This window comes from Thamnophis elegans, chromosome 10 (genome assembly GCF_009769535.1).
Source record: "Thamnophis elegans isolate rThaEle1 chromosome 10, rThaEle1.pri, whole genome shotgun sequence".
NCBI lineage: Eukaryota > Metazoa > Chordata > Lepidosauria > Squamata > Colubridae > Thamnophis > Thamnophis elegans.
Window position 1 is genome coordinate 70,811,208 of NC_045550.1, and position 15,924 is coordinate 70,827,131.

General features: G+C 51.1%; 1 protein-coding gene across 3 annotated transcripts in view; it reads left to right on the forward strand.

Annotated features, from left to right (window-relative positions):
• The first annotated feature begins 2,149 nt into the window (after positions 1-2,149).
• The window catches only part of CCDC50 (coiled-coil domain containing 50), a 40,306-nt gene continuing 26,531 nt past the window's right edge, over positions 2,150-15,924 (forward strand). For all 3 annotated transcript variants that reach the window (XM_032224983.1, XM_032224984.1, XM_032224986.1), the window contains exons 1-3: positions 2,150-2,292; positions 14,612-14,674; positions 15,712-15,841. In XM_032224983.1, the coding sequence (XP_032080874.1) occupies positions 2,244-2,292; positions 14,612-14,674; positions 15,712-15,841 (242 nt within the window). In that variant the 5' untranslated portion in view covers positions 2,150-2,243. The remainder of the gene's footprint in view (positions 2,293-14,611; positions 14,675-15,711; positions 15,842-15,924) is intronic.

Consider the following 15,924-nt stretch of genomic DNA (forward strand, 5'->3'; position numbering starts at 1 on the left):
AGAAGACCTCCAAGACCCCTTCCAACTCTGTTCTTCTGAGGGGCTGCCCCATAGAAGAGGGAGTCAAGCTATTCTCCAAAGCACCTGGAGAAGCAATGGATGGAAATGAAACAAGGAGAGAAGTACCTAGAACTAAGGAGGAATTTCCCGATGGGACGGTGAGGAAAATTAGCCAGTGGAACAGCTTGACACCACGTTGTAGCTACTCTTATCACGGGAGATTGTTAAAAAGAGAATGGGCAGTGCCTTGTCTGAAATGGTAGGATCTCCTGCTTGAGTACTGGGTTGGACTAGAAGTCCTCTAAGGCCCCTTTCAGCTCTGATTGATTGATCTGAAGAGCCGAGGTGGCGCAGTGGTTAAATGCAGCACTGCAGGCTACTTCAGCTGACCGCAGTTCTGCAGTTCGGCTGTTCAAATCTCACCGGCTCAGGGTTGACTCAGCCTTCCATCCTTCCTAGGTGGGTAAAATGAGGACCCGGATTGTTGTTGGGGGCGATATGCTGACTCTGTAAACCGCTTAGAGAGGGCTGAAAGCCCTATGAAGCGGTATATAAGTCTAACTGCTATTGCTACTGCTATCTTGACTTCAAAGGCCCCCAACCTTCTCACAATCACATCTGCCCCGGAGTGGAAACATCTGTCTGTCTCTGGAGGTGGTGGGTGTCCATCGCTTAAGGCTTTTGAGAAGAGGCTGGAGGGCCCCCCCCCTCAGGATGACCACTGGGCTCCCTTCCAATTTTAGCAGTACAGGGAGTCCTTGAGTTACACCCGTCCATTTAGTGACCGTTTAAAGTTATAATGGCACTGAAAAAAAGTGGCTTATGGCCGTTTTTCACACTTATGACCACTGCAGCATCCCCCAAGGCCACGTGATCCAAATTCAGACGCTTGGCAACTGACTCATATTTATGACAGTCACGTGATCCCCCTTTTGCGACTTAATGACAAGCAAGGTCACCGGGGGAGCCAGATTCACTTAACGACCATGTTACTAACTTGGCAATGGCAGTGGTTCAGCTAAGACAGTGTTTCTCAACCTTGGCAACTTGAAGATGTCCGGACTTCAACTCCCAGAATTCCCCAGCCAGCATTCGCTGGCTGGGGAATTCTGGGAGTTGAAGTCCGGACATCTTCAAGTTGCCAAGGTTGAGAAACACTGAGCTAAGAGGACGAGGGCGCCATGGGGCAGCCAGGTTGGGGCTCTAGGATCTACAGCAGGGCTGCCCCCCCCCCCTCGTTCAGTCCTGGAACATCCAAGCCAGTTGTGGTGGGCTGGTAAATTCGAGGATGGGAGGCCACCAGGAAATCCCTGGGGCTCTGGAAGTCCCCAGAATGACTACTTGAGGGGATCCCCCTCTGCATGGGAGGGAGAGTGGGGCGGGCTGGATTGGAGGGCCTGCAGCCCCAGCCAGCCGGCTGAAAGGCAGCTTCAACTGCTTCCCAGGTTCGAGAACGGGCACCCCCCCCCCTCCACTAGTTCCTCTGTCGACTCTGATTTCAGCCCAAGTGGGGCCCATCAGTGCCGGGCACCTCCCAAAAGGTTTCAGCCCAGGATCCCCCTTCAAATCAGCCCCTCCAACCTTCTGCTGGGGGGGGGGGGCTCCAGCAGAGCCACCACTTAGGGGTGCTGGGTTCAGTTCCTGCTCCCCCCCCACCCCATTCCTCCTGTCTGCTCCTTTTGGGGAGCAGAGGGGTTGGATTCTCCCCAGGCTCCCAGCCTTGTCTTCCGTTTTGAGAATGGAACAGAGTCGGAAGGGACCTTGGAGGTCTTCTAGTCCAACCCCCTTCCTGGGCAGGAAACCCTGCACCACTTCGGACAAAGCGTTATCTAATCTCTTCTTAAAAACTTCCAGTGTTGGCTCGGCTCTCCCCGGCGCGGGTCTGGGTCGTCCAGCCTTCCCTCTCCACGACTCCCGGCCCATCATCCGCCGCCAGCCCGGCCAGCGGAGAGGGGGAGGCCGAGACCAAGGAGGGGAGGAGGATGAAGGAACCTCACACCGGGGGGGGGGGGGGATGCAACTACACTTCCCGGCATGCGCAGGGGAAGGGGCGGGGGCGGGGCTCGGGAGTGGGAGAGCGGGGCGGCTCCGCTTTACCTGAGGGGGCGGAGTCAGGGTGAGGCCCCGCCCCTCCGGCTTGAGAGGACTGTCCGGAGCCGGCGAGCGAGAGCCCAGGCGCGTCCCCGCGGCGGCGGCGGAGGGGTGGGCTGTCCGGGCACGCGCGCTCCCGCCCCGCCCGCAACATGGCCGAAGTGGGCATCGACCGCTCCAAGCTGCCGGGCGTCAAGGAAGGTGAGGCGGGCGGGGAGGCTGCCCGGGGCCTCCGCCCCTCCCGGCTGGACGGAGGGAGGGAGCCGCCAGGGCCGCGCCGCATGGGCTTGGGTGCGGGGCCGGCGGCGGCGGCGGCGGCGTCCCGGGCTCCGGGCCTCTCGTGGCGCCCAGGGGGGCTCCGGCAGCGGGGCGCGGGGCAGCGGGCGGCCGGCGCTGCTGCCTCGGCCCGCCTGGGCTCCCCGGCCGGAGCGGCTGCTCGGCGGCGGCGGCGGCGCTTCCGGCGCTCGTTACTTTGTAGCGGCGGGAAAAGAGCGCAAGGCAGGCGGCTCCCGGGAGGAAGGCCGGGGGGGGGGAGGGAGGGCTGGGATCTGTCCCTCCCTCCTTCCTTCCCCCTCTCCTCTTTCTCTCTCTCTTTCTCTTTCCACCTCTTCTCTTTTCTTTCTCTTTTTCTCTCTCTTTGTTTCTCTCTTCCTTTCCCTCCTTCCCTCCATTTCCCCCTCTCTCTTTCTGTTTGTCTCTCTCTCTTTCCTTCTCTCTTTCCCTCTTTCTCTTGTCTCTCTCTCTTTCCACCTCTTTCTCCTTTTTTCTGTTTCTCATTTTCTCTCTCTCTCTCTTTCTGTTTGTCTCTTTCCCTCCCTCTTTTCCTCCTTCTCTCTTTCTCTTGTCTCTCTCTCTCTTTCCACCTCTTTCGTCTCTTTCTCTTTTTCTCTCTCTTTGTTTCTCTCTTCCTTCCCCTCCCTCTCTCCATTTCCCCCCTCTCTCTTTCTGTTTGTCTCTTTCTCTTTCCCTCCCTCTTTCCCTCCTTCTCTCTTTCTCTTGTCTCTTTCTCTCTCTTTCCACCTCTTTCTTCTCTTTTCTTTCTCTTTCTCTCTCTCTTTGTTTCTCTCTTCCTTCCCCTCCCTCTCTCCATTTCCCCCCTCTCTCTTTCTGTTTGTCTCTTTCTCTTTCCTTCCCTCTTTCCCTCCTTCTCTTTCTCTTATCTCTCTTTCCACCTCTTTCTCCTTTTTTCTGTTTCTCATTCTCTCTCTCTCTCTCTCTGTCTCTTTCTCTTTCCCTCCTTCTCTCTTTCTCTTCTCTCTCTCTCTCTTTCCACTTCTTTCTCCTTTTTTTCTGTTTATCATTTTTCTCTTTCTCTCTCTTTCTGTTTGTCTATTTCTCTCTTTCCCCCTTTCTTTCTCTCTCCCCCCTCCCTCCCTCCCCCTCTCCCTCACACAGAAACCCATCCCCACGGCTGCTTGCTGGGCCAGACTCCTTCCTCTCCCTCCCAGCTGCGAAGCCCCCTTCCCAACACAGCTGCTCCTTCGCCACAACTGAGCCCAAAACCTCCATTGCCAGGCTCCCCATTTATTAAATGAGTTTTGCCCCATTTAATGACCTTTCCTGCCGCCGTTGTTAAGTGAATCACTGCAGGTGTTAAGTTACTAACCCAGGTTTTCAATGAATCTGGCTTCCCCCTCAACTTTGTTGTCAGACGGTCGTAAAAGGGGGATCACGTGACTTTGGGACACAGCAACCGTCACAAATATGAGTCCGTTGCCGGGTCTCTGAATGTTGAGTGCAGGGATGATGCAGTGGTCATAAGTATGAAGAACAGTCATAAGTCACTTTTTTATCAGTGCCGTTTTAAGTTTGAATGGTCACTAAATGAACCGCAGTGTCCCGGAGGTCCCCCTTTGCAACCTCCCGCCAAGCAAAATCAACGGGGAAGCCGGATTCACTTAATGACAGTGTGAGTAATTGAAGAACGGCAGTGATTCGCTTAAGAACTGGGGCAAGGAAAGCCATAAAACGGGGAAAAAAACTCACTTGAGACTTCATTGCTTGTTTGTTAAGCAAGTCGGAGTCGCCGCGGAGTGAGTGGCCGGCCGTGTAAATCCTCCAAAATAAATTAATGAGTAACCACAGGGCTTAGCCACGGAAATTTGGCGCTCGGTTGTGGTCGCAAGTCAAGGACTTGATGTACTTGCAGAATCACTTTCAAAGGAGGAGGGAGGCTTTTGCAGAATCTGCCGGAGAGGGGGGGGGAGAGGGTTTTGGAGATGAGCCCTTCCCTTGATTTTTGGGGGAAATGGATCTTGCTCTTCCTTGTGGCTTGAATCTCTTGGAGAAGAAGATCTAGGACCAGGATGGGGAACCTCTGGCACGGGTGTCAGAGGTAGCACCCAGAGCCCTCTCTATGGGCACATGTGTGCCATGGCCAGCTGTTCTTCTGGTTTCCAGCAGCTGCTCTTCGTGGGCACTGGAACACCGGAAAACAGCCGGTAAAAGGCCTGAAAAACAGTCAAAATCTGACCATTTTCCAGGCTGTTTTCAAGCTGTTTTTTGGGGGGCTGAAAACAGCTGAAAAACAACCTGAAAAATGGCCCGAGAACAGCCAAAAAACAGGAATGCGTGTGCTGGTCTCTGGGTTTTCATCACTCGGGCCCATGCAACGCATTCCAGTTTTTGAAAAGGTTTCCCATCACTGATCTCGGAAGTGGGATCTGTTCTTGTCTCCCTGACCTCCTTTGGCCTCCGGAGTAAAGGCTCTTTATCCTTGTGTAGTTTTAATCCCCTCTCTGGGCAGGAAGCATCAAACACCCACACACACAGACACACACGCACACAGACCCCCAAATCCCTGCACACCTGCCTTACCCGAAAAAAGAAAAAACCCTTCTTCCAGAATAATTTTCCAAGGAAGAGAATTCTATTAGCCTCGGGTGTCAAAAATCAAAACCCAGGCGAAGTTTGGGAGCAACTTTTCTGACTCACAACTTTTACTAAAAAGTGGCGTAAGCTTCTGTGCCTTGCAGCTCCCTCTGATGTGTGTAGGTGAGCTAAACTGAGATTGCAGGAGGAGAATTTGTAAGAAGGAGATGTGGTTTACGGCCTACATCCAGGGTGGCTACTGAAATAGTGCTCATTATTTGCTTTACACACACACACATAGACACACAGAGACGGGTCTGTTTGTGTATCACCTTTCGCCTGGTTGCTTAAGGATGTTCTGGATTTGCAAAAAAAAAAACCCCAACCTATTGCGAACTGAATTTGCACAATATTGTAGACCACGGAGAATCGCAAAACGAGGGGGGGGGACACTTCATATCTATCTGGGAATGTGAGGAAGGAGAAGGGAAGTTTTATTGTGCTGGGACTCAGACGTCTTCAAACTTGGCAACTTTAAGACTTGTGGACTTCAACTCCCAGGAATTCCACAAATCTTAAAAGTTGCCAAGTTTGGGGACCCCTGTGAGTTGGGTGGACATGTTAAAAAAAAAAAAGGTAGAGAATTTTTTTTAAGCAAAGCTTTTTTTTGTTACATATTTTAACTTTTTTTAAATAAACAAAGCGTTGCTCAGGTGTCCCCCCCCCCGTAACATCTTCTCATATGAATAGTTCATTTTACATCATGAATTTCCATTTTCAATTTCAGCTACATTATTTTCTTTCCGTATCTTCCATCCTAAGTTTAATTTCTTCTTTATAAGTGAACAATATCAATATTTGCCTCTCCAAATTAATCAAATGTAATGTTTCATTTCCATCTATTATTCTACTTTACTATAAATAACACATACCCTCAGATTTAATTTTGCCTAATGAACGTTACAGTTAGTTATCCACAATTAAGACTATTGATCTATTTCCCTCACATCCTATTAACTACAGTATATATCCCATTGGCAATGTTAACGTATTTCATTTTATTCTGCTAGTGAAAGAATTTTGGCTACAAAAACCAATTCAGAGGATTTTTAAAAAAGGGCCGGTATGTAGTTGAGAGCAGAGGTCCTTCTTTTGGGGACTGATGAATTGAATTGAATTGAATTGAATTGATTTTATTTGTAGGCCGCCCTTTTCCCTGAGGGGACTCAGGGCGGCTCACAGAAACCAGGGAGAGGGGAATACAAAACAATACAATACTAAAACAACAACACATAATAAAATAATACACAACATGCATACAACATTCGGGCGGGGCAATGGTCCTTATCCCCAGGCCTGACGGGCGAGCCAGTTCTTCAAGGCTATGCGGAAGGCCTGGACGGTGGAGAGGGTGCGGATCTCTACGGGGAGCTCGTTCCAAAGGGTCGGGGCCGCTACTGAGAAGGCCCTCCTCCTTGTGGTTGCCAGCCGGCATTGGCTGGCCGATGGGATGCGGAGGAGGCCTAACCTATGAGATCTTATAGGCCGTAGGGAGGTAATTGGCAGAAGGCGGTCTCTCAAGTATCCAGATCCACTGCCATGTAGGGCTTTATGGGTGGTCAATAGCACCTTGAAGCGCATCCGGAGATCGACAGGTAGCCAACGCAGCTCGCGGAGGATAGGTGTAATGCGGGTGAATCGAGGTGCACCCGCGATCACTCGCGCGGCTGCGTTTTGTACTAGCTGAAGTCGCCGGATGCTCTTCAAGGGCAGCCCCATGTAGAGCACATTGCAGTATTCCAGCCTAGAAATCACGAGGGCCCGAGTGACAGTTGTGAGCGCCTCCCGGTTCAGGTAGGGTCGCAACTGGCGCACCAGGCGTACCTGGGCGAATGCCCCCCTGGTCACAGCCGCTATATGATGGTCGAATGACAGCTGTGGATCCAGGAGGACTCCCAGGTTGCGAACCCTCTCTGAGGGGTGTAGAATTTGACCCCCCAGCCTGAGTGTTGGATTAATGGCCGAATTTTTGGGAGGAAAACACAACAGCCACTCGGTCTTTTCTGGGTTGAGCACAAGCTTGTTAATCCTCATCCAGTCCATGACGGCTTCGAGCCCCCGGTCCATTACGTCAACCGCTTCATTGATTTGGCACGGGGCGGACAGATACAATTGAGTATCGTCCGCATATTGATGGTATCTAATCCCGTGCCTACGGATGATCTCTCCCAGCGGTTTCATGTAAATGTTAAATAGTAGGGGGGATAAGACCGAACCCTGCGGCACCCCATATTTTAGGGGCCTTGGGGACGATCTCTGCCCTCCCACTAACACCGACTGCGACCTGTCCGAGAGGTAGGAGGAGAACCACCGTAACACGGTGCCTCCCACTCCCACCTCCCGCAGTCTTCGCAGAAGGATACCATGGTCGATGGTATCGAAAGCCGCTGAGAGGTCAAGGAGGACCAGGATGGAGGGATGTCCTTCATCTCTGGCTCTCCAGAGATCATCCATCAATGCGACCAAGGCGGTTTCAGTGCTGTAACCGGGTCTGAAGCCTGACTGGAAGGGGTCTAGATAGTCTGCTTCCTCCAAGGACCGTTGGAGCTGGAAGGCCACCACCTTCTCAACAACCTTCCCCAAAAAGGGGAGGTTGGAGACCGGGCGGTAGTTATTAAGGACAGCAAAGCAAACAAAGAGTTGGAAAAGAGAAAGGGAAAGTTTGTACTTGTAGATGGAAACAGCAGGGAGATTATTTTTATGCTCAAAGATGGAAATGTTTGGCAAACCCTACAGGGGGAGGAAGGTTTGGCGAAGTTGATGGGGGCTAAATGGACTTATTCGACGAGAGAAAAGACAATATCTGTGTTTATTGCTGGCTGTAAATCGCTTATGGATTTTTTTTTTCGTGTAGAACAGAGAAGAAATAAATGTGTGATTTGCGGTTTTTGGGGCTTAGAAGCAGATTTTAGGAAGCAGAGAATTCTTCTGTAACTGTACAGGAAGAGGTGAATTTCTAATTGTATTTATAACTGCCCTAAAGAAGATCAGAAACTATTTATTTACATCCTGTTTTTCTCTCTTTTTCCCTTTCTTTTAGCTTTCTATCTTTTTCTTTTTCCATTCTTGCTTTTTATAAGTTTGTATTTGTTTTTATCTTTGTTTTTAAAAAAGTTTTAATAACAGTATTTTTAGGGGGGGGGACGAGAAAAAGAGCCAAAGTAAACATTTCGTAAACTTGTTGTCTTGTGTACACAATCCGCTGGCTGGATCTTTACCCAAAGTTTAACCTATTTTACCAAAATATGTTATGCAAACAGCGTTCCAAGAGAAACATTTAGAGCTGAAAGTTAAGAATAATTTTTGTTACGCTGAACAGATAAAAGTTTTTCTTAATTGTTTTAAGTTCTGTGTCACTGAAGGGGAAGGAAAGACGCTCTGAGGTTTATGGGAAGCAGCTTTTTAAGTCTTCGGCTTCAAACAATTCATTTAGTGATCCTTTGAAGTTACAACAGCACTGGGAAAAAGGACCTATGACCGTGTTTCACACTTACGACCATTGCAGCATCCCATGGTCACGTGATCAAAATTCAGACACACAGCTAGTCCTTGACTTCCAACAGTTCATTTAGTTCAACATTATAATAGCAGTGAAAAAAGTGATTTATGTCCATTTTTCACAATTATGACTGTTGCAGCAGCCGTGCAGTCACATAATTTACATCGGGATGCTTGACAGCTGACTCACATATACGACGGTTTCAGTGTCCCAGAGTCGCGTGGTCCCCTTTTGCGACCTTCTGATGAGCAAGGTCAATGGGGAAGCCAGATTCACTTAACGACCGGGTTACTAATTCAAGAAACCGTAGGGAGTCGCTGAACAGATGCGTCAAGGAAAGTTGGGGCGAAACTTACTTAATGAATTTCACACTTAGCGACATAAATTTTGGGCTCAGTTGTGTCCGTAAGTTGAGGACCACCAGTCTTTATGACGGTCACAGCGTCCCGGGGGGGGTCACGTGATCCCCTTTTGCGACCTCCTGACAAGCAGCGTCAATGGGGAGGCCAGATTCACTTAACGACCGGGTTACTAACTCAGCAACTGGCGATTCACTTCACAACTGTAGCAAGAAAATAAAATGGGGGGGAAAAATTCGCTTAAGCACCGTCTCGCTTAGCAACAGTAGTTTCGGGCTCCGTTGTGGCCATAAGTCCAGGACTGGCTGTGTTTGGCTTGACCCTCCGCCTGGGTGCCCAATTCCAGAGCCCAGAGTCGATCTGGAGACGGTGGCTTAGACTGGTGTGAAGTAACAACTCGTGAAGAAGAAGAAGGAACAGCCTGGTGTGAACTGGTGTGAGAAAGCAGAAATGCAAAGTTTGTGGGTGAGGAGCGGGGCCAGAGCTGCCCTCCAGGAAACTCGGGACTCTTTATTTTTAAAATGAATGCAAATTTCACACCAGGCGGCTCCATGAAGGCCACTTTTGAACTCGCCTCTGCTGCTGGTGAAGCTTATTCCCAGGGAAGGAGGCACAAAATTGCAGGCCTCAAAAAAGCACCACGTAATAATAGTAATTAAGAGCACAAATGAAGCTCCTTAGAAAGAGAATCTCTGTGGGCCAGGGCTGAACTGGTGGGGGGGGGGGTGTTCCTGGGGGCTCCCGTGAGCTGGGTGGCTTCCTTGCAGACGTTTCATGGCCCAACTAGGGAATCTCATCAGTGATTGAAGGGAGTGGGCTTTGCAGAGAGGAGGAGGAGGACGACTGGGGTCTTTGGCACTCACTGAACTTGGTGGTTTTTCTGGCTGACGTTTCGTGGCCCAACTAGGTAACATCCTCAGTGCTGGAAGGAAGTGGGGATTGTGAAGAGGAGGAGGAGGAGGAGGAAGAGGAGGAGAAGAAGAAGAAGAGGAGGAGGAGGAGGACTGTGGGGTCCTTGGTGCTCTCTGAGCTTGGTGGTTTCTTGCAGATGTTTCATGGCCCAACTAGGGAACATCCTCAGTGCTGGAAGGGAATGGGGTTCGCAGAAAGGAGGAGGAGGAAGAAGAGGAGGATTATGGGGCCCTTGGTGCTGTCTGAGCTGGGTTGACTTCTTGCAAACATTTCATCACCCAACTGGGTTACAGCCTCAGTCCTAGAAGGGATTTGTGGGGAGGAGGAGGAAGGCTGTGGGGTCCTTCCTGCTCTCTGAGACCAGGTGTTTTATTGCAGATGTTTTCATGACCTCAAAAGTTGAGGCTGTGTGTTATTACGCTATTTCACTTAAAAGAGTGAGGCGTCAATGCTCCCCTTTCATCCTCTTCCCCTTCTCCTTCCTCCAGTTCCCATTATTCTCATTTCTCTTCCGATTTTGTACCCTGATAAACCCGAAAAAAACGGAGCCCGGAGGCCTGGTTTGATTGGGAGAAGACCTGACCCAAACCGGAGGTCCTTCCCAAGGTGGGAGGGGAGGGGGAGAGCCTTTTCCTGAGTTTTAGGGCAGGGCAGGGGGGCTCTCCCTGGGTGCCCAGCCAGCTGCACCTCCTCAGCTTTGGGCAAAAAGTGTTTTCCTTCCCCCGAAGGAGCCTGGGAACGTGGTCTGAAGCAGCCCCTGCCCTTCCGTTGGGGGCTTCACCTTTGATCTCCCCCTCCCTCACTGCCCTCCTGCGACCCACTGTGCATGGACAGACAAGGGACTCTTTGTCTCGAGGGAATTTGCCCCCCTTTTAAAGAAACTTTGGGTAGTTTATTCCTCTTTGACCCACATGTGGCACCCCCTAAACACTCGAGGGGGCTGCTGGGGATTTGGATCTGCGGGGAGCCCCCCCCCCACTGTAGCCCTGGGGTGCAGCCAGCGTGGGAAAGAGGCAACGGGGGTGGGGGGCAGGAAGAGATGGGGGCAGGAACTCCAGGCTGGGAGGCGGTGATGGAAGCAGAGGGTCTCTTGGAAGAACCCTTCGAGACACACACATTTTTTGCAGGAGGGGGCCGAGGCCAGACTGCCTGGTGCCTACCCCTACCCACACTTAGAGGGAGAGGGGGAAGCAGCTGCTGTGGGGAAGCCCCAGGGGGATTCTCAGTTCTTCAAATCTTGACCTACAGAAGTACCCTCTCTTCAGTAGAAGCAACGGATGGAAACTCATCAAGGGGAGAAGCCACCTAGAATTACGGGAGGACAATTAACCCAGTGGAACAGCTGGCCCCCAGATGTGGTGGGTGCTGCTGCTCCATCACTGGAGGCTTTTAAGAAAAGCCTGGAGAGCCATCTGTGTGGAATGGGGCAGGGTTTCTTCTCTGAGCAGGGGGCTGGAGTAGAGGACCTCCAAGGTCCCTTCCAGCTCTTGACATTCTGATAGGAGCAACAATTTGCTTTGCAGAGGAAAAAGCGAAATCCTAGTTAGTGGTTGCCACAAGTTCACTCTGCTTGAGGAAACCGTGATGGTAACATGTGAGCTCCGTACAGAAGTACTTTATAATGCCTTGGTAATCCATACTTGGAATATTGCCTGAAGGTTTGATCACCACGATGCAAAACAGATGTGGAGACTCTGGAAAGAGTGCAGAGAAGAGCAAGGAAGAGGATGAGGGGACTGGAGGCTGAAACATACGAAGAACGGTTGCAGGAACTGGGGATGTCTAGTTGAATGAAAAGAAGGACCAGGGGAGACAGGATAGCATCTTCCAATATCTCAGGTTCTGCCCCAAAGAAGAGGGAGTCAAACTATTCTCCAAGGCACCTGAGGGCAGCAGAAGTAGCAATGGGTGGAAACTAATCAAGGAGAGAAGCAACTTAGAACTGAGGAGAAACTTCCTGACAGTGAGAACAATTAACCAGTGGAACAGAAGTTGCCACCAGAAATTGTGGGTGCTCCATCACTGGAGGTTGGGCTGGAGAAACACATTTGTCTTGAATGGCCTAGGGGTCTCCTGCTGAATAAGTGGGTTGGACTAGAAGACCTCCAAGGTCCCTTCCTTCCAACTCTCTTATTCTGTTAACGCGAATGCCTGCATCCTGCTTGATTGATCGTCACCCCTCCCTCCCGTGTCCCCCTTCTCATCCAGGCTGCCATTCACCCAGGCCGATTGTGCCACCCCGTTTTCCTTGGCATCCCCCAAATGGTGGAGATGTCCCCAGGATCGGCTGGGTGACCTCCAGATTCCTCCTGTCCCTCCTCCTCCTCCTCTTGCTGCTTCCTTCCCTTCTGCTCCTCTGTTTCCCCCTGGCCGGCCCAGAGGTGCCACGCCCAGCCAAAGGTCACCCGCTCACCTGCCTGCCCGCCTCCTGCTTCCGGGGAACTGGCGACGGCGGGAAGGCAACAGTTCTACCCCGTTCCCAGTAGTCCTTGACTTACGACCCTTCAACAACTATCCAGAGTTGGTCCCTGTCGTATACGAGGCACAGAAAGAAGTGAATTACAACCGTTTTTCACACTTGAATGGCAGCTGCAGCTTCCCTCTTGCCACATGGCCAAAAATCCACCCCACTCCATTCCACAACCTTTCTTGTGAGCGTTGTTAAGTGAATCAATGCAGTCGTTAAATCAGTAACACTTGTTAAGCGATTGATTGATTTTGCTGGTCAGAAGGTCGCAAAGGAGATCACAGAACAACACCCCACCCCCACCCCAGATGCTGCAACCGTCATAAGTGTGAAAAACGGTCCTTAAGCCAATGCCACCTTGAGTTTGAAGGGTCACTAAACAAATGGTTATAAGTCGGGGCCCACCTGTAGATTTTTTGGGGTTCCTTCTCAAAACACTCTTGCATCCTCCGGGTGGCTTTTAGGGGTCCCTAAATCAATAATAAATAATAAATAAAATTCAGCCTAGGATTTAACCAGGTTTGCCTTTCGATATGTGGGGTGCCCTGGTGGGATTGGGGGTGGGGTGGGGGGAATAATTTGCAAAGAAGTTTTCCTGATTTAGTTGCTGCGTTGAGTCTGGGAGCTGGAAGGACCCCCTCCCTCCCTCCCCCTTATGCCCCTCCCCGCCGCCTGTGGCTTTGTGAAGAGAGAGAAGCTGCATCTGTTATCAAACAAAGACCCCCCCCACCCCCAGCCAAAGAGGGTGGACTGGGCGGGGGGCCCATCTCCAGGGCAACCAGCTCCAGCCAATCCACCCTGATCTTTCAGAGCAAAGACCCCCCCCCCTTTCCCGCCCACCCCCACCCCCTTCTGGAGAAAGGTCAATGGAGCTGTTTGTAATGGGGTCGCAGCTGCTGGATTCATTCTTGGCTGACTTTGTCTTGGCTCAAACTTCAGGAACTGGGTGGAGGCGTCTTCTAAGTGGGGGGGGGGAGAAGAGGGCCAGCTGGCAGGCTCCACTCCTTGCTTGGCTGCTGCCCCCCCCCAAACAGCTGAGAGCCCAGAGCAACTTGGGATTTCTGGGGATCTGGCTAAAGTCGCTGCTGAAGAGCAGGAGGGAGGGAGGGAGGAGAAGGTTCAAGGACAGATGTTGGGAAGGGTCTTCTTCCGGTCACCTCTTGACCTCTGAAAGAGGGCCTCCCCTCCTCCTCCACAGGTTCCTTCAGCTGACCAGAACCAGGTTAATCAGACCAAGACCCTTAATCAGAATAGAAGCTGGAAGGGACCTTGGAGGTCTTCTAGTCCAGCCCACTGCTCAGGCAGGAGACGGTATATCATCTCAGAGAAATGTCCAGTCTCTTAAAAACCTCCATTGACGAAGCACCCACAGTTTCTGGTGGCCAGCTGTTCCCCTGGTTAATTGTCCTCACTGTCAGGAGGTTTCTCCTCAATTCCAGGTTGCGTCTCTCCTTGATTAGTTTTGATTAATTGTCTTTCCTTCCTTCCTTCCTTCCTTCCTTCCTTCCTTCCTTCCTTCCTTCCTTCCTCTCATTCCTTCCTTCCTTCCTCTCATTCCCCATCTCCTTCCTTCCTCCCTCCCTCCCTCCCTCCCTCCCTCTCATTCCCCATCTCCTTCCTTCCTTCCATCCATCATAGAATCCTATACTTGGAAGGGATCTTGGAGGTCTTCTAGTCCAACCCTCTGCTCAAGCAGGAGACCCTATAAGATTCTGGACAAATAGCTGTGCAATCTCTTCTTCATAGCCTCCAGTGATGGAGCAGCAGCACTCACAACATCTGGTGGCAAGCTGTTCCACTGGCTAATTGTCCTCACTGTCAGGAAGTCTCTCCTCAATTCCTCAATTCTCTCCTTGTTTAGTTTCCATCCATTGGAAGTCTTGGGAGTCCATCTTGCTGGCAGTGGGGTGGGGTGGGGAGTCTCCCCACCTCTTTCCTGCCCTTCTGATTGGTGGAGGAACTCTGCAGGAGCAAATTCAGGATAAAAGTCGATTTTTTTATTTTTATAACTTCTCTCTGAACTGAAGGGATTCTTGACAGTCTGTGGAGAGGGAATCCCCTGTGAGTTTCCCTGCAGATTTCCCTGCTGGTCTAACTATCTCCTCGGTGTGGGGCCTTTGGTGCAAAATTTGCACACTCGCACCATCCCTGGCGCACACGCACACTCACACACACACAGCTCTGTACACCCACCAGTTGTGTTTGTTGTGATATCTTTTGGCCTCCGGGTTGTGTTTGTGAAGAAGGCTTGAGATGATGCAGCTGGAGAGTTAATTTGTTTTGGAAGTTTTGGGCGCCTGGTTAGCGTGCAAGAAGTTACTCCCGAGGTTTGGTGAGGGATCTTCTCACACCCTTCCTGGAGGAACCAAATGATTTTCTCTCTCTCTCTCTCTCTCTGCTTTTTCTCCCCAGTGTGTCGAGATTTTGCTGTGCGGGAGGATCACACATTGGCCCACAGCCTGCAGGAACAGGAAAGTAAGTTACACATCAGTAAATCTCCTCGTTCTGCCCTGTTCTTCTCTTCCTTCCGATTCTGCTCAATTAAAAAAATTTAAATCGAATTTTTAATCCGACTGGGGGGCTCCTGGCCTTCCTCTCTCTTTATTGAGATGTACAGTACGTTCCCAGCCTGTTTTATCCATTCATCTGAAGCAGCTTACAAAATTCATTAGAGTCATTGATAAAAAGATTTTTTTTTTTAAAAAAAATTGCAAATTATTTAAAGAGGACGCCATGTAAGAAAAACAAGGTACAGGAAGTGCTCAATTTTACGACTGTTTAAAGCAGGGGGTATCCAAAGTTGGGAACTTTAAGACTTGTGGACTTCAACTCCCAGAATTCCCCAGACAGCATTCTGGGAGTTGAAGTCCACAAGTCTTAAAGTTCCCAACTTTGGACATCCCTGGTTTAAAGTTACGACAGACCTCCCCAGGGATACTCACAACCGAGGTCTTGAGTTCCGAGGGCCACCCACCCACCCACCCACCCACCCACCCACCTCCCCCGCGTGGTCACATGACTGCATTTTTTGATGCCTGGCAACTGGCACATTTTTATGGCTGTTTGCAATCCCCCATGGTCATGTGATCACATTTTGTGATGGGGGTTCTTGTTTTTGCCCCAAAATTTGGAATTTACGTCCGGTTTTGAAGAGGAGGGAGAGGAGGAGGAGGAGGAAGGACTGTGGGGCCCTTGGTGGCCCCTGAGCTGGGTGGTTTCCTTGCAGGCGTTTCATGACCCAACTAGGGAACATCATCAGTGCTAGAAGGGAGGAGGAGGAGGAGGGAGGAGGAGGAGGGGAGGAGGAGGAGGAGAGGAGGAGGAGGAAAATAGGAGGAGGAGGAGAGGAGCAGGAGGAGGACTGTGGGGTCCTTGGTGCTCTCTGAGCTGGGTGGCTTTCTTGCAGACGTTTCATGACCCAACTAGGGAACATCATCAGTGCTAGAAGGGAAGGGGGGGAGGAGTGCTGCTGTCTGTCAGTGTTGAATGGCCTGCTTTGCGTCCCCTTCCAGTTGAGCATCACTTGGCCACCAACATCCAGCGTAACCGCCTGGTCAAGCATGACTTGCGGATGGCCAAAGAGCTGCAGGAGGAAGAAGACCGCCGGGCCAGGGCTCGGCTGCAGGAGAAGCACAAGGACTTGTGAGTAAGGGGAGGGGTGGGGGCTTTGAGGGGAGGGGGCCACTGAGGATCCCCAGGGACTCACTCTCTGCACTGACCAGTGG